Source organism: Loxodonta africana, chromosome X (genome assembly GCF_030014295.1).
Source record: "Loxodonta africana isolate mLoxAfr1 chromosome X, mLoxAfr1.hap2, whole genome shotgun sequence".
Lineage (NCBI taxonomy): Eukaryota > Metazoa > Chordata > Mammalia > Proboscidea > Elephantidae > Loxodonta > Loxodonta africana.
In genome coordinates this window covers 63,402,633-63,420,207 of record NC_087369.1, presented here as the reverse complement: position 1 = coordinate 63,420,207, position 17,575 = coordinate 63,402,633, and the positions used below count along the sequence as shown (strand labels likewise).

Below are 17,575 nucleotides of genomic sequence, written 5' to 3'. Positions count from 1 at the left end.
TTTGCTTATCCATTTATCCGTTGATGGGCATTTAGGTTGTTTCCATTATTTGCTATTGTAAATAATGCTGCAATGAACATGGGTTTGTAACAAATGAAAGCTCTTTAAGAAGGGAGTTCAAATTAAAAACCATGGGTTCTTAATTAGGGTTCCACAGACCTCCAGTTGAGTCCAGGACAGAATTTGGAGGGGGTCCATGAACTTGAATGGGAAAAATTTTACATCTTTATTTTCACTTTTCCACTAATTGAAATTTGTAAGTTTTTGAATATTGAATGTAACTAACCACAGTAGTGGTAGTTGTACTTGTGACTTTGTTACCAATAGAAGTAACAGAGATTTTTATATCACATTACAAATGCTCCTTATAGATGTTGCAGATCTCTTGAAACATCATGTAATCTCATCACTATTTTAAAATGATAGTCATTAGACTCTCCATTAGATATTATGATTTAATAGATTAACGAGAAAGCCCATATATTTTTTCCCCATATATTACTATAGCACATATTTGCTTTTTCTATATTTTAATAATTACATTTCAGTATAGGACCCCTGGTTGCACAGTGGTTACGTTCTTGCCTGCTAACCGAAAGGTCAGCAGTTCCAACCCACCAGCCACTCCATGGGAGAAAGATGTGGCAGTCTGCTTCCATAAAGATTTACCACCTTGGAAACCCTATGGGGCAGCTCTACTGTGTCCTATAGGGTCGCCACGGGTTTTTTAGTATTTCAATATAGTTAGTTTCCTTTGTAATTCTAAGTATTATATTTTATGCATTTAAAAGATACTTTTTTTCTAAGGAATGGTCCGTAGGAGTCCAAAGGTCACTGTTGTGGATTGAGTTGTGTCCCCAAAAAATGTGTGTCAACTTAGCTAAGCCATGATTTCCAGTATTGTGTGATTGTACACCACTTTGTCATCTGAGGTGATTTTCCTATGTATTGTAAATCCTACATCTTGGCTGCTAACCAAAAGGTGGGCAGTTCAAGTCCACCAGGTGCTCCTTGGAAACCCTATGGGGCACTTCTACTCTGTCTTATCGGGTCGCTATGAGTCAGAATCAACTCGACGGCAATGGGTTTTTCCAGGTTATGATGTTAATGATACAGGATTACAGACAATTATATTAATGAGGCAGGACTCAATCATCTACAAGATTAGGTTGTGTCTTGAGTCAATCTCTTTTGAGATGTAAAAGACAGAAGTGAGCAGGGGAACCTCATACCACCAAGAAAAAAAGCACCGACAGCAGAGTGCATCCTTTGGACCAGGGTCCCTGCACTGAGAAACTCCTAGACTAGGGGAAGATTGATGACAAGGACCTTCCCCCAGAACCAACAGAGAGAGAAAGGCTTCCCTTAGAGCTGGCACCCAGAATTTGGACTTCTAGCCTCCTAAACTGTGAGAGAACAAATTTCTGTTTGTGAAAGCCACCCACTTGTGGTATTTCTGTTATAGCAGCACTATGTAGCTAAGACAGTCACCAAAGGGGTCCATGGAACAAAAAATGTTAAGAATATCTGTCTTAAATTATGAGCTCCAGGAGAATAAAGACTTGGTCTATCTTGTTTCCTTGCTATATCACTCAATTCATTACCTGTCACATAGTAGGTGCTCAATAAGTGTTTGCTGAATGAATAATAGGATTCCTCCCCAACCATCCTCCACACCCCCTACTGGGGGAGCCACTGCTGGTTTTTTTTGTCACCTAAGGAGGGACATTCCCTGAATCCTGTAGATTCCAACCTCCTAAAAGCTCTCATAGAATAGACAAATCTCTCATGCAGAAGAATTCCAATTAATTTATTTAGATACTCTCCATTAAGGAGGTGGAGCATAACTCCCCACTCCCTAAGTGTGCGCTGTGCTTTGTGGCTTCCTTCCAAAGAGTACAGTATGGGGGGGAGGAGTAACTTTACAATGGAGAAACCTGACAAACACTACCTCAGCCAGGTGATCAAGGTTAACATCAACAGTGATAAATCATGTTGATAGTATGTATCCTTGATATGATGTGTTGAGAAAAGCAATTTATCTCTGTGGTCTTCCTCCAAAAAACCCATAACCCCAGTCTAATCATGAGAAAAAAATCAGACAAATCCCAATTGTGCAACATCTATAAAATACCTCACCAGTACTCCTCAAAACTTTGATGACTAAGGATTATCAAAAACAAGGAAAGTCTGAGGAACTGTCACAGCCAAGATGAGTATACGGAGACATGATAAGTAAATCTAAGTGGTAACCTGGATGGGACCCTGGAACACAAAGAACCCATTAGGTAAAAACTAAGGAAATATGAATAAAGCATGGACTTTAGTTAATAATAGTAATCAATATTGGTTCATAATTGTGACAAATGTACCATAGTAAAGTGTTAATAATAGGACAGTGTGGGGTACATGGGAACTCTGTATTATCTTCACATTAATTCTGTAAATCTAAAACGGTTCTAAAATAGTTCATTAAAAACAACAACAAATAACTCTCATTCTCACCATGCCACTTCCTCATGCTCTCCCTCCCTCCAATCTATTCTCCTGATGGTCACCAGAGGGCATTTTCTAAAATGCAAATCTGACCATATCAGAAGGCTTCCAGCAAAATAAGGGCATTTCAGGAGGCAAATTGTAGGAGATACATGTATCGCTATGATTCAGAAAGAATCTGGGAAATATTTCTTGTGTCCATTGAAATAAAGTTACTATATCCAAAAATTAAAACTCAGCCTTTCCAAGGTCTCCAAGATAAAGCTTGTCTTTCAGACGCTCAATTCCCTCCAACCCCCATCGCACAGCTACATAGTAATTTCCCTTATCTCTATGTCTGCGCACACAAGCTCCTCGTCCTGGGCCATCTTTTCCTGCCTTCTTTCCCAAACCCAGGTCCAGGGACACTGCACCCTCTCCTTGAGAGGGTAGAGCGCTTCTGCAACACGGCTGTGATGCCTGGACTGGTATATATATATTTTTCCATTACATGAGAGCGAGAAAAATGGATTCCTCTGGTTCCCCCACGCCCAGCTTACACTTAGGCCTGAGGAAAAATCTGACGCACAATAAATGAAAAGATGAACCATTAAATAAATATTCTAGGGCGCAGGGCATTCGTGCGCCTGAGTGAGAGAAGGGGCAGGCCGCTCTTCGCTAGCCGCCGAGTACCTTGCAGCCGCCAAGGACAATAAGGGCTTCCTCAGCATCGCCCAGTCCTTGGCCAAGGCAGTTCGCATTGGTCTGATGAAGCACCTCGGCGGCTGGGCGGAATTTGCCCCGGGCCAGCCAATCCCGCTGCAACCACAATCTTGCCTGTAATTGCTCAGATGAAGCGGCTACGTGAGCACCTGTGCTAGGGGAGACCAGCTACTCAGGGCGGCGCACTGGGCGGGACAAATGACAAGAAGCAGCACTTCGAATTTGCTTAGAATTTTATTACGATTACCTGGGTTCACAGAGAACGAGGCGGGGCTTCTGGGGGGAGGGGTGCGGGAAAGCAGGAACGGCTAAGTGGCCTGGCACCGACAAGAGGGCTAGCAGGGGAATGGTGAGGAAAGGAGAGGGATGAAGCGGGAAAGAGGCTTGGGAGGACAGAATGGCAGCTGAGCCCTCTCAAGGCCACTGCGTGGCTGTGACGCAGGCCACAATGGCCCTCCCAGCTTCTGGATCAGGGTGTCTACTCTAGAATCACGGTGGGAGTGGGCGCTGGGACAAGCACTGACTAGGAGATTGAGAGGCCCTGGCAAAGGCAACACAATAAATACGTTTAGCAGCACACAGAAGCCTATGGGGGAGGAGGGGGCGAAAGGAAGGGGGAGTCTCCCTTTCCCTCGCCCCCAAAATAAGAACTGCAATTACTAAACCATAAAAATTAATTTTAAACCTGTGTAAAACGTCGATCACCCCCCAGAAGAGCAAAGTGGGGCCACACGGCCCTAGATGAGGGGGAGGGCAAAGGGGAAGGGGGAGGGCAAAGGGGAAGGGGGAGGTGGATGCAGAGGCTCCCCCCACCAAGGGTAAGGAGTTTATCTTGTTTTCCCCCACTTTTCTGGGTTGACCCAAGAGTTTGGGGCCTGAAGCACCTCCCCCACGTCGGAGTCTTCGCCTCCTGCCTCGTCATCGCTGTCTTGCTCACTGCCTGTATGGGAAAGAGAGGCAAGGAGGGGAAAATGGAGGAAGAAGGTTATAGATGGGCAAGGTAGATGTCAATCCAGTAGGGAACAGGGCCTATAGCCAGGGCTTTTGGAGGTCTGGGACCACTTGCCACGCGCCTCTGCGTGCTTAAGCAGCCAAGAGTGTACGTATGAACTCAAGCAAGCTCACAGAGTGAGGGGGGATGGAAGGGAAGCAGGAAGGCAGGGTGGGGTCCCTGTCTCTGTCCTGTCAAGACTGATACACCTCTGAAAGTAGCCTTTTCTCCTCCCTTATGTCTCAGTGTGCTTTTCTTCCTGAGCTCTAACCACAACTGAATAAACCTCCCCTACTCCTTTTCCCCACCCTGGTGGCTCAGCGTTTAAGTGCTACAGCTGCCAACCAAAAGGTTGGCAGTTTGAATCCGCCAGGCGCTCCTTGGAAGCTCTATGGCACAGTTCTACTCTGTCCTATAGGGTCGCTATGAGTCAGAATCGACTTAACGGCAGTGGGTTTGGGTTTTTTTTTTTTTTGGTACTCCTTTTCCCCAGGTTGGTCCAAAGAGGACCAAGTCTGTCTTCTTCAGCCCAATTCCCTACTCCCCCTCCCACTCCAGGAATCGGTAGACAGCTCTGCCTCCCCTTCTCAGAACAGATACCATCAGGTGGGAGGTGGAAGAGGACTCACAACTACCTGTTTCCCTATTTTACCTGAAAATAGATTGAGTCAACATCTATTCATTCACAATGCTTTCTTCTTTTGTGCCCCACCCTTGCCCTCAGTGGAAGCTTGCCAGGGAACCCATGGCCAAAAACCCCACCTTCCTCAGGAGTCTACCTCTCCTCCTTTGTATGCCTACAGCCAGACTCAAACATCTCCTTGCCTGCCCCCTGCTATCCTCTTCCCCTACCACTCTGACTCCATTACCTTACTCCCTGCTTATCCTCCCCTTCCTCCCGTGATCTGGCTTCACTGATGCCCTGAAACTACTCTCAACAAAGTCATAAATTATTTATTTAGCCCCAAATCCAATGGACATATCCCAGTCCTTATTTTACTTGACCTTTCAGCAGAATTAGGCACTGAACGCAAGATTCCATCACCCGGTTCTCCTACCTCTACCCAATCACAGCTCAGTTTCCTCATCTGTAAAGTGGGGAGTAGTACCTACCTCATAGGAGTTGCTGTGAGGATTAAGTGAGTTAAAACAAGAAAAGCACTTAAAATAGTGCCTGGCACATAGTAAGCACTTCATTAATGTTAACTGAACCCATAATGCTCCCCAGCCCTTAAATGTTAGTGGCTTTAGGGCTAGGATACTGCTCTGGCTTGTTAACCCCTTTCTTTACAACTTCCAAGTCTCCACCTCATTCCCAGACATATAACCAACTACCTGCCTCTGAGCCACCTGTACCTAGGTTTCTAACAAGCCCTTCCAACTTTCACGTTCCTTCCTCTACCCCACCAATCCCACCACCCCACATTCCCCATCCCAGGAAATGCAACCTCCTTTCACCAGTCATCCAGGTCTGAAACAAACCTGGGAGTCACCTTAAATCTGCCCTTTTCTCTCAAATCCCACATGCAACCTTTCTTCAGCATTTCACAAATTGTGTTCTGTGGTGAGCAGTGAACAGTGGCTTCTGTGGTCAAAGAAGTTTGGGAAATGCTGAGTTCCATAAAGTTAAATAGGTTTCTTACAACAGGACTTCTCAGAACCTTTAAGGTGCTAATGTACACGTGACTCTACAAGAGGATATTACTGTGTGCAGTATTTCCCCAGCATATTTGACCACTGAGTTGTTTTTTGAGAGAAGCAGCTTTCAGAACTAGTGAAGGGTCCTTGTACTACGTATTTTCACCCTTCCAGGTCCTTGCTCATGTGATCCCTTCCCCCAGGGAATACTCCTCAGCATGAATGCAGCTTCCAATTGAAATGTCACCTCCTTCTCTAGTTATCCCCTTTCCCACTCTTCAGGTAGAATTAGCTGCTTCCTCCTCTGGGCTCACAGAGTGTACTGTACACTTCAGCTCCACACATCCACCCCCAAACAAACCTGGGAGTTCCCCGAAAGACAGGGCTGGGTACAGAGTGTGTTGAATTGTAATGTGATTGCCACTGTTTTTCCTCTGTGTTCATGCACGCATGTGCATGCACGTGTGTGTGTGTGTGTGTGTGTGTGTGTGTGTGAATTGTCCTTCCACTCTTCATTTGTCTTTTGCTCTATCACATCCTGTCTACCCATCAGCAAGAACTGAAATCCGTTTCTTTGGTTTTGCTAGATTTGTAAGTTAAACATTCCCTGGGCTTTGTTTAAAAAGCCGCACAGAATGCTTTCTCTTTGCTCCAGGAGAGCAGACTGGGTTTATGCCTTGATCCCCTGCCCCCTGACAGCCTTTCTCTGAGAGAAGAGATGGGGAGGCAAGAGGGGTCTAGCTCACCTTCCTCATTGCCCTCCTCTTCTTCTTCCTCTGACTCTTCTTCTGAGATGTCCTCTATCTCATTGTCGTTCTGGTTGTTGCTGTTATCTTGATCCTTGTCAGGGTCTGCAAAGTCATTCTCATAGCCCTCAATGTCTTCATCATCATCATCACTGCCCTCATTGTCACCTTCATTGCCATCATCACTGCCCTCACTGTCACCTTCATTGCCATCATCATCACTGCCCTCACTGTCACCTTCATTGCCATCATTATTTTCATCATCACTGCCCTCGATATCTCCTTCATTGTCACTATCACTGCTGCCCTGGTTGTTGCCATTGTTGCTCTGGTTACTACCTTCAGGGCTCTCATCATCACCACTGAGGTTCTTATCGCTGTTACCATCAGCGTTCTCATCATTGTTGTAAGGGCTCTCATTATTGTTAGCAGGATTCTCATTGTCATTGACATTCTTGTTATTGTTTTCAGGGTTCTCACTGTTGTTGCTGGGGCTCTCGTCATTGGCACTCTCAATGTTGTCAGTGTTCTCATTATCAGTGGTCTCGCTGTTGGTGCTCTCATTGTTATCAGTGGTCTCACTGTCAGGGCTCTCATTGTGGTCAGGGCTCTCACTGTCACAGAGACTTTCACTGATGTCAGTTATCTCATTGTCAGTGGTCTCGAAGTAGTCAGTCGTCTCCATGAAGTCAGAGATCTTGATGTCATAAAGGGTTTCATTGTCGGATGTTGAATCACTGTCTGAGGTCTCGCTGATAATGTCTTTCACTGCTTGATAGTTGTCAGAATCTTCCAGGATCATCACCTCACATTCATCCTTGGTATTACTGTGGGGGAGCCTGGGGCTAAGTATGGGGTTGGTGTGTGTGTGGGGGTGTACCCAGGGAAGATACTGAAAGGTGGTAACTGGGGATCCAGTAGGCTACAAGGGCTCCCAGGGAGGAGGCTGGGGTGGGGAGAGTCCCATTTCTATCCCTATGTAACATTAGGCCAATCACATCCTAGTTCTGGGCATCATTTCCCCACTTGTAAAACATATTGGACTGGATTATCTCAAAGGTGCCTTTTGGCTCTATAAATCTTGCGTGACACTAACCTAGTCTTTTCCTGATCCCTAACAAACCATCTCTCAGCCACCAACCCCCCATCACCTTAACTCCTCTTGCTTCTTTCTGTTTGCCCTGTAGCCCCCTTCTCCCATCATGTAGTATCGTAGAGGATTAACCCACAGGTCATTCTTGATAATCTGTTGAAAGACAGGGGAAAAGGAAGAACAAAACCACAAGTATAGGCCCCAGACGTGTATTCCCACTTCTCTAGGTACCCAGGGGCAGGGCTAGCAAGGCCCTCTCTGCCAATGCCAGGAGGGGCCCTACCTCAGCAATCCTGTCAGCCTCTGGGAGGCTGTGGTTTGAGAACCAGTTGAAGAAGCTGTGGCTGGTGTTCTGGTTCCTGTGCCTGCGGGCCTGGGGTTCCTGGCCCCGGTGCCAGCGGATTGGGGTGGAGTGAGACACCAGCCGGCCTGGGGGGAGATGAGGCTATGGAGAGGGGACTGGATAAGGGGATGGACTTGCCCTGGGACTGCCTCTTACCTGAGCGGTTATGCTGGAACTCCTTGACAATCACCATGTTTGTGAAGTAGGGGTTTGTCTGGAAGTACAGCTTCATTTTGTAGCCCATGGAGACATGTCTGAGATCCTGTACCTGCTCAGGGGTAATAGTAGAATCTGTCCCTGTCACACCAAGGCCCCTCCCACTCCCACCCCACCACCTCCAAGGACCAGACTTCTTGCCTGGTCCTACTACCAAATGTTTCTTTGGCCTGACCTGTAGATTGGTCAAGTAGCGAAAAATGTCTTCATCACGTTGGTTGATCAAGATTGAAATTTTGGGGTGGTTGAGGAACTGATGAGGGGAGCAGTTTAGGTCAAGGATTGACTGTTCAATGAGGAAGGGAAGAAAGAAGGGCCAGACAGGGCAGAGAAGAGGCTGGAGCAAAAGGATTGCTCCTCTGTTCCCGTGATTTGTGTGGAGCAAGTGGGTCCTGGGATATGACCCGTACTTTTATTCCCATGATGTTACCTGTGCATTGAGAGCACCCACACTTATGCAGTGTTAAACATCTGTTAAGTGGCCTGGCCACAGTTCATACAATTGCTGTGTGTCTAGATACTGAGAGGGCTATGCCCACGTGGTGTTGTATCTCTGGGTGCTGAGGGCTTGTGTTCATAAGATATGTGTCTAGGGCTGAAGGCCTGTGTCAAGTGATGATGCACCTGGCTGCTGAGGGCCCACCGTCACATAATGCTGTGTCTTGGTGCTGGCTGAGGTCCTGTGTCCACAAAATACTATGTGTATGGGTGCTGAAGGCCTTTGTTCATATGCTACTGCATGTCTTGGTGTTGAGGGCCTGTGTCTAGATGATATTGTGTGTCTGGTTGTTAAGGGCCTGTATCCATGTAAAGCTGTGTCTCGGGGCTGGGGAAATGTGTTCATATGATCCTGTGTGTCTGTGTGCTGGAGGCCTATGATCATGTGATGTCATGTGCCTCGGTGCTAAGGGCCCATGAACACATGATTTTGTGTACAGTATCTGCCTGTTGGGAGCCTGTTTCCAGATGCTGTTGTGTGTCTGGGTGCTAAGAACCTGTGATCATGTGATGCTTTGTATCAGGATATGAAGGGTCTGTATCCATGTAATGCTCTCTCAGGATGTTAACCCATGTGTTCCCAACATGTTGCACCAATAGTGAATGGGATTCCTTCCACCCTTCCCTTTCCTTCATTTAACTCCTTGATCTCTCCACACCCAGGCTCCTCCTCTCCTGACTCTGCAGGGGTTCCAGCCCCTATATTCCACTTCCCTCGAATGTGAGGTGCTCCCAGCCAGGATTGGGGTCTCTCTACTGTCTAAGCAGAGACCTAGGCTTGTAGAGCCATGTGTGACCTAAACATTCTTTCTGGGTATTTCTCTGCTGTATCCCTCCCTTCCTTCTTCACCCTCTCTGGGTTCATTTTTCTGCTATGTGCGTTTCCTCTCCCTCTGCCTCACTGTCTCTGAGGCAGTTTATCTTCTGTGTGTCCCTCCTGTCCTTCTTTCACCATCTCTGGTCCAATTTTTCTATTATGTGCCCCTCACTACCCTTCCCCTTTCACCACCTGTGATCCATTTTTTAATGCTATGCCTCTCCTCTCCCCACCTTCTCATCTGTGGTCCAGTTTTTATGCTGTGTGACGCCCTCCCCCCTTCGCCACCTATACTCCAGCTTCTTTGCTGTTTTGCCCCCCTCTTTCCATCCCTCCTCCACCAAACCTAGTCATTCTTCTGATGGTGAGCCCACCCGTATCTCTGGCCCTCACCCATTCCCTTTCACACAGTCTATCCCTCCCCCAACCCCTCCTTCCTGTCATGGGCTCCCAGTCCATGAGTATTGACGACAAGGATACTGCGTTGACCCAGAAGCCTGGGATGTGCTGAATGATGAGGTCTCTGCGCTCCAGGAAGGGTCTTCGCATCTGGATGAATTTGCGCTTGAGACGGAGGAAGGCCTTGCCTGCCTTGATGTTCACCGCCTCCAGGTCCAGTTGAATACTCTCCAGTGCCTGCAGGATGTACTCCATCCTCTCGGCATTCTTCTCTCTGCTTTCCTTCTTCACCTTCCTCTGCTTCTTCCTCCTCCTCCTCTTCCTCTTCTCACCTTCCTTTTCATCATCATCCTCTTCTTCCACTATGATAACAGCCTCTTCCTTCCTCTTTGGACCAGCTAACCTCTGGGACCGCCACCCCGCTGCGCTACAGGTTTCTCGGGCCTTCTCCACAGCAAGGCTGCTGGGCCCGGTAACCTGAAACCCGATTTCCAGGCCTCCCCCAGAAACCTCTGAAGCAGCCTGTGTGTCTAGGCTTCCCGTGGGAGGGGGCGCCCCGCCGTACCCTGACTCGATTGCAGGCTCCCAGCCAGGACTCCCAGCGCCCAGGGTGAAGTACGCGCGGATCCCCCCCTCCTCCAGAATGACATAGGGTGGCGGCGGGGGCAGAGCAGGGCCCAGTCTCCCCCCACTCATGTCTGCCAGCACCTGTGCCACCTCGGTTTCCTCCCGGAGCCTCGGGCGCTGCTGAGGTGGAGGCAAAGGCAGCCAAAGGAGCGCCGGCGGCGGCAAGTCGCGCTGAGGGAGCTCGGCACTGCTCAGGCGGCAGGTCTTAGCTGGAGGCTCCTCATCCGGGCGGTCCATGGTGACAGCGATCACAAAGCTCAGGGGATTGCGCTCGACCCTAAGCTTCCCACCACGGCCTCGCTGCTAGTCACACCTGAAGTGGAGCTGCCGCACCTCACGCGACCAGGCCGCAGTCACCGCCTAGCTCTGGCGTTCCCTCCCACAGCGCCTAACCTACTCCCTCCGCGCCAACCGCCAATGTCCCGCCCCCACCCAGACGCAAGGCGCCTGTTCTGCCTCGCCATTGGCTGCCAGCCGCCCACGGCGGCGCTCTCTAGACCCCAGCCCACTCTCAAGCAATCTGCTTGCCAACACTACAAGTAATCACGTTCCGATTGGCTCCTGTTGGACCCACCAATCCTCGGGCTGACTCCTCCAGCAACGAGAGGGAAATGCAAGGCGATTGGCTGGGCGGAAAGCCGAGGTGCAGGAGCGGGTCTCACTCTCCAAATGTTCAATCCGTTGGGAAAATTACCGGTGGTTCTGATGACCAGAGAACAAAACAAAATGCAACAAAACACCAAACAAACACAGGCACTGAGCAGGATGTGCTTAAATAAAACAGAGAGAGCTTCGCTATCGTTTCTCCCCCTTCCCTTCAGCGACTACGCACTTGGTAAATCTGCCCCTTCTGTGCCTGGGGCGAACTCTGATATGGCCCCTCAAGGCTCAAGTTGCTCTAACCCAAACCAAACCCAACCCAGTGCCCTCGAGTCGTTTCCGACTCATAGCGACCCTATAGGACAGAATAGAACTGCCCCATACAGTTTCTGAGGAGCGCCTGGCGGATTCGAACTGCCAACCCTTTGGTTAGCAGCCGTAGCACTTAACCACTGCCACCAGGGTTTCCAAGCTGCTCTAAAGGAGCTTGGAATTTAGACACCCAGGGCCATTGGTTTGGGGCTAGGTTTTGCCATGGCGTTTTCCACCTTTGCAAAATGGTTTAAGAAGTAATAACAAAAAATCGTAACTTCCTGTGCGTCATTAAAATGTGATACAGCTCATCTGCTGGATTTTTCTAGGACTTCCTATCTCTTCATCTACTAAACAGTCCTTCTTTCCATCCTTTACTCCCCAGTGTTTGCTGTTTTTAATTGTATTTTAGATTTTTTTTTTTTTTGTCAGAGATGGATGTGCTCTTGTGAGGTATGGTGGTGGAGCTCTGGCTTTGATCTGGGATTCACATCAAGGCTCTGCCTCTCACTTTGTAACCTCAGCCAAAACATTGCCAACCTCAAGCTTAAGTTTCTTCTCTAAGTTAGATGTCCCTATAAAGATGTGTAGAAGACTGTCCAGTGCAGCCTTGTAGTAGCAGAGAATTGGAGGCAGCGTAGGGATCTATCATCGGGGAAATGGATAAGAAAAATGTGATATATGTATAAGATGCACCACTAGAATGAATTAGACCTACATACGGCAACAAGGCTGTATCTCTCAAAAACAGAATGTTGAGTGAAAAAAGAAACAGAACAAGATTTATAGTACAATACTGTTTATGTAAATTAAAACACAACAATGCCATATATTTTTCACAGATACACATATATGTAAATAAACACATAAATGGTGGATTGGAAGGACATACGTTAAATACACGAGAGTGGGCGCCTATGTGGGGCGGGGGAACTTGATCAAGGATGGGTGATGAAGGGGAAAGAAAAAAAAAAAAGAATACAAGGGCCTCGCATGGACCAATGATGATACAGTGTGCCAAGAACTGAGTAGTATGGTCAACTCAATTCTGTACACCTGAGAGAATAAGTAAATAAATAGATTGTAAATTAATGGAGTGCTCAGGGAGCAGTCTGGCTGGATAGACTCCCAGACTCGGTTTTTTTCCCCTGTGACATCCCTCCCTCTGAATTTAGTCAAAGCTTACCAAAGTCCCAGCTGTATACAGTTGAACGCTTAGGAAGGGCTCCCATCCCAGACTTTGCAGTCTCTCCAGAAGTCATTACTTTACAGGAGGGAGGTATTTCCTACCCCTTTCAGTTCCCCTGAGTTTTATCTTGAATGCCCAGTCCCTCTTCTTCATGGTGGTCCAGTTTCAGGCACACCTTATTTAAGTCTTGGGTAGGAGACTGAGACAAGGTTTGAGGGTGGTGCCTGAGGGTTCCAGGCTTTGGGAAGAGATAGATAGGGTTTTCAAGTATCCTGACCCCCACGCTCAGAACCTGGGCCAAGGGAGGAAGATCTTGTGACAAAGGAGTCTACCCTCTTGCTATACACATACACACAGTTTTCAAGTTCCATCTCTCCAACCACTCTACTTGCTGCCACAGGCACACACTATAGTTTGTTTCTTCTCACCTAGGTGCTGTATGTGTGTGTGTGTGTGTGCGCAGATGCGCCACATGCTTGTATATATCTCCACATACTGGCATTTGCTCACATGTGTGCATCAGGCAAGTTTTCCTCAGGAGTGCCTCCCCACACAAAGTCACACAGACACATACTGTCTCACTCAAGCATACCTCCTCACATGTGGTCACACAGACAGGACACACAGGCACACAACACGGCCAGAAAGAGAAAACATCCAGTATCGCATTATTCATTTCAGTTTTTCCATTTACAAAATCCAATGGTGAATCCAGGCAGTCAGAAAAAAAAAATGGAGGAAAGTCCTCCTGAATATACCCTATCCACTCTTGGCTCCCCACCCCATCCCCTGTGAAAGGTATCCCAATTACTGAGAGAACAGGCACACCCCACTCCCAGCCACTCTGGCCTGCCTTTCCAGGGCCACTCCACAGCCAGGCTCATTAATGTCTCTTCTGCCTAGAGTGCCTTCCCCAGTCTTTTTAGGTCAAGGCTTCTCCAGTTCTGGGGCTGTCATGGGGCAGAAAGGGAACTTAGGACAGGGATTTATATAGGGAAGGGAAAGGGGATAAATACAGATCCCTCCCCTGGAAATTAGAGGGGGACAGGGATCCTGAGCAAGACCAGGCAAAGGAGTGCCAGCTTGGCTCACACATCTGCAAGAACTGGCCTTGAAGTGAGCCCAGAGTGGATTCTGCTCCTGGCCTGGGATCTCTCACCTGGGTGAGCTGGTTGAAATCTACTCCTCTTTGGGTGGAGGCAGGAAGGGGGAAAGGGCTACATGGAGGAGGGAAGTTTAGGGCTGAGAACCCAGAAGGTCAAGGACAGTTAATGAGGAGCTTGAGGCCCCTGAGGCTTGAGGGGGACAAAAAGAGGTCAGATACTAGTGGACACAAGTCCACAGTGCCTCGGGGTTTATATCTCTAAGAGTTACCAAGGCCTGAAACAAATTTTCATCTTCAGAAGAGTGGCATGAACCCAGGAAGAAATTCTGGAGTTGAATTCTGCTCTGACTCCAGGCTTTGGGGTCCAGCTACTCTGGGGAGTCCAGCTCCCTCCCTACACTTCCTTGGGGAGGTTCCCCTGCCTGTATGGCACCCACATTAGCACTAGTGGGGCTAGAGTGGATTTCCATCCTCAGAAAGAAGAGTTGGGGGTCGGGAATTGAGGAGGCAGCTTGAGAGAATGCAGTCAGCTCAAGGAGTTTAGCTCACATCCTGCTCTTCATCTAGCCTGGGCCTATCCCTGAAGGCCCCTCTTCATCCCCTCCTAGCTCAAGAAATACTTGGGAGGTCTGGACATGTTGCGGAGGGAAAGATACTGGGCTTGGGACCAGGGTTAGCCTAAAACAACATTGCATATAACATAGCAATTAAACAGCCCTGCTTCCTGGGACCCAACACCCTTTTTGGTCCCTTTTGTCAGAAGCTTTAGATCAATTCCTCCTTAAAGCATCCACGCCTCACTAAAGGACTTGAAAGAAGGGGTTCATGGGAGCAGAGGGGGCAATAAGAGCTCCGGAAGTCTATTTTACAGGACAAATTTTCCTCCTGTGGACAATGTCAGAAGGAGGGACATTAAAACAAGAAAGCCTGTCTTCTCAGCTGTTAGTAGAAAAACCTGCATTTTGTTTTCTTTTTCTGAATTGCCACTTGAGCGAAAGAGAGAGGGTGAGGGAGATAGAGAAAGAAGAAGAAGAAGGAGGAGGGGGGAGGAGGGAGAGGAGGAGGAGGAGGAGGAAGAGGAGGAGGAGGAGAAGGAGGAGGAGAAGGAGGAGGAGAAGGAGGAGGAGAAGGAGGAGGAGAAGGAGGAGGAGAAGGAGAAGGAGAAGGAGAAGGAGAAGGAGAAGGAGAAGGAGAAGGAGAAGGAGAAGGAGAAGGAGAAGGAGAAGGAGAAGGAGAAGGAGAAGGAGAAGGAGAAGGAGAAGGAGAAGGAGAAGGAGAAGGAGAAGAAGAAAACAATGAGGTGGCAGAGACAGGCTCCCCAAAACTAGAAACACCTTTTCCCCAGTCCTAACCCTGGGAAGTGTTGGCAAAAGTGCCTAGACTATGGGTGGTTCTAGGAGCTGGGGCTAGAGCTCAGAAAGGAAGGCTCCTGTATGGGGCTCCACCCTCCCTTGCTGTTGGCCCCATTATGGTGGCCATGACCTTCTCTCTGCCTGCCTGCCTTCCAGCCTGTTTCACATGACACAGTAGGGTTCTCTGGGAACCGGGGCACCTCCTGCGCCCCAGCAGGGGGCGTGAGTCCTCAGGCACTTCTTGAGGTCCTTGTTGAGCAGGAAACAGACGATTGGGTTGACGGCAGCCTGGGCGAAGCTCATCCAAACAGCAGTGGCCAGGTAGCGGTGGGGCACAGCGCAGGCTTTCACAAATACCCGCCAGTAGCAGGCCACGATGTAGGGTGACCAGAGGAGCAGGAAGAGTAGTGTGATTGCATAGAACATGCGACCCAGCTGCTTTTCGCCCTTGACCTCGTCCATGCCCAGCAGCCGTCGGCTAGCTGTGTGCCCATTCTGCCGGATACCCAGCAGGGTTGGTGGCATGGGCCCGCGGCCAAAGCCAGCGATCCAGTTGGCAGCAGCCTGACCGGTGGCCCCAGGGCCATGGAATGTCCAGTTCTGGCTGATGGCTGGCACCATCTGCACTGGCTTCATCTTGCGGTGACGATACTCGAAGAGAAGCAGCTTGCCATAGACAGCGTGTGTGGCTGCCATGAGCACAGCCAACATGAGCATGAAACCCAGCGTGTCATTGGCCTTGAAGTAGCGATGCTCAAAGATGCACTGGTCCTCCTCACGGATAAACTTGTAGGTGCCCACGTCAAAGACAGGTGGGAAGGCCATGGCTACAGACAGGGTCCAGGCCATGCAGATGACAGCTGCGCATGTCCAGAGTGTCATGCGCTTGGCATAGAAGCGGTGGTGGGCGATGGCCATGTAGCGGGTGATGCTGATGCAGAAGAGCATGAAGGCCGCGTGGAAGCAAAAGAGCACGGCCATAAAAGCCACAATCTTGCAGCTGAGTGCACTGAAGGTCCATGAGGAGCCGTGGCGCACAGAAGCCAATACGAAGGGGAAGCAAACTGCAGAGCGTATGCCATCGGCCAGGCACAGGTCCAGCAGAAAGTAGTAAGGAGCCTTGTGCAGGGCTCGCTCCTTGAGTACCAGCAGGGATAAGATGGCATTGCCCGCCAGGCTCACACACATGATCAATCCCAGAAGCACCAGCTTCACATAAGCTGATGCTGATGGCGGGGATAGTGCGCCGCTCACCTCCTCGGGCTCTCCAGTGGTGTTGGCCATACTGAGGGGCAGAGGCTGCTCTCAACCCTATGGGGTCAGCCAGTCTGGTACTCCAGGGGCCCTGTGAGACTCCATCAGCTAACTTGCTGGGCTGCACCTGCAAGTAGGGATACTGGGGGAGACATAGACACAGACAGACAGAGAGATGAGGGCAGGAAAGAGACAGAGAGAGAAAAACACAGACAGACATAGAGACAGTGGGAAAGAAAGAGAACAAAAAGATAGAAAAATGGCAACAAAGATATAAATGGTTAGAAATTGAGACAGAAATGGAGGGGATGAGTGTAGAGGGATAAAGAGAGAGTTAGAGCAGAGAGACAAGGAGAGCAAGAGCGAGAGAGACAAGAGTAAGAGACAGTGAAAAACAATGGAAAGGAAAGGTGAGGGAGAAACAGAAAGCAGGGTTAGTGTGTCTGTGTGCCCCTCCCCCCTGCCAATTACTCCCCAGCTGGTGTCAAGCCCTGCCCTTGGCCCACTCCTGGTCCTACCCTCTCTTTGCTGGGTAAGGGTGCTTCATCTTTCTGGATGGCTTCGGTTACCTGTTTTTTCCATTGGTGGGTCTGTGAGGTGGCGATGTTGTTGCAGCCCTTCTTCCCCTTTACAAAGCCCTAATGTGTTCTTTAAACTTTTTTGAATGCCACTCATAGTAAGAAATACATTTCACATCACAACGCAGTATGTACACACACACACACCTCTGAACCAAAAGTTTAACAAAATAGTGCCGACCCTATTGTAATGTACCCCACTAGTTTCTATTCTATTTCATTTTTTTAAAGTGCTCGTAGCCACTCGCTAAATGGATTTCTTTACTTATGATCAGGAATGTGCTTAGCGTGCTCCAGAACAGCTGAAAGGCCAGTGTGGCTGGAATGCAGTGAGCGAGGGAGATAGGGATAGGAGGTGAGATCACGTAGGTCCTTGTAGGCCATGATGAGGACTTTGGCTTTTACTTTAAGTGTGGTGGGGAGTATGTGTGACTATAAAGATGTAAGTATGCTTGTGTGTATTCATTTATTCATTGAAAAAGTATTTATTGAGCATCTACTGTGTGCCAGGCACTGTTCTAGGCACTGGGAATACAGCTATGAACCAGACAGACAAAAATCCCTGCCCTTGTAGAGCCTATATTCTACATAATAAAGAAGATACATATATAAAGTATGT

General features: G+C 48.7%; 2 protein-coding genes across 2 annotated transcripts; both read right to left on the bottom strand.

Annotated features, from left to right (window-relative positions):
• Positions 1-3,284: 3,284 nt before the first annotated feature.
• TSPYL2 (TSPY like 2) lies at positions 3,285-10,976 on the bottom strand. The gene is made up of 7 exons (XM_010599908.3): positions 10,021-10,976; positions 8,401-8,478; positions 8,166-8,277; positions 7,950-8,095; positions 7,725-7,819; positions 6,574-7,400; positions 3,285-4,138 (listed from the first exon to the last, which is right to left on the bottom strand). Exons 1-7 carry the CDS (start codon positions 10,801-10,803, stop codon positions 4,026-4,028), a joined length of 2,154 nt encoding a protein of 717 aa, XP_010598210.1. The 5' UTR covers positions 10,804-10,976; the 3' UTR covers positions 3,285-4,025.
• A 4,299-nt stretch (positions 10,977-15,275) lies between these two features.
• GPR173 (G protein-coupled receptor 173) lies at positions 15,276-17,136 on the bottom strand. Its single transcript, XM_003420363.3, has one exon. The coding sequence runs from the start codon at positions 16,406-16,408 to the stop codon at positions 15,287-15,289; it is 1,122 nt and encodes a 373-aa protein (XP_003420411.1). The 5' UTR covers positions 16,409-17,136; the 3' UTR covers positions 15,276-15,286.
• Positions 17,137-17,575: the final 439 nt, after the last annotated feature.

Excerpts from the sequence above, each read along its gene's own strand:
- GPR173 (XM_003420363.3), bottom strand. The coding sequence starts at position 16,408 with ATGGCCAACACCACTGGAGAGCCCGAGGAGGTGAGCGGCGCACTATCC.
- TSPYL2 (XM_010599908.3), bottom strand. The coding sequence starts at position 10,803 with ATGGACCGCCCGGATGAGGAGCCTCCAGCTAAGACCTGCCGCCTGAGC. Across the intron at positions 8,278-8,400 it reads GCTACTTGACCAATCTACAG|GTACAGGATCTCAGACATGT; the intron begins GTCAGGCCAAAG and ends ACCCCTGAGCAG. Across the intron at positions 4,139-6,573 it reads AGAGGAGGGCAATGAGGAAG|GCAGTGAGCAAGACAGCGAT; the intron begins GTGAGCTAGACC and ends TTTCCCATACAG.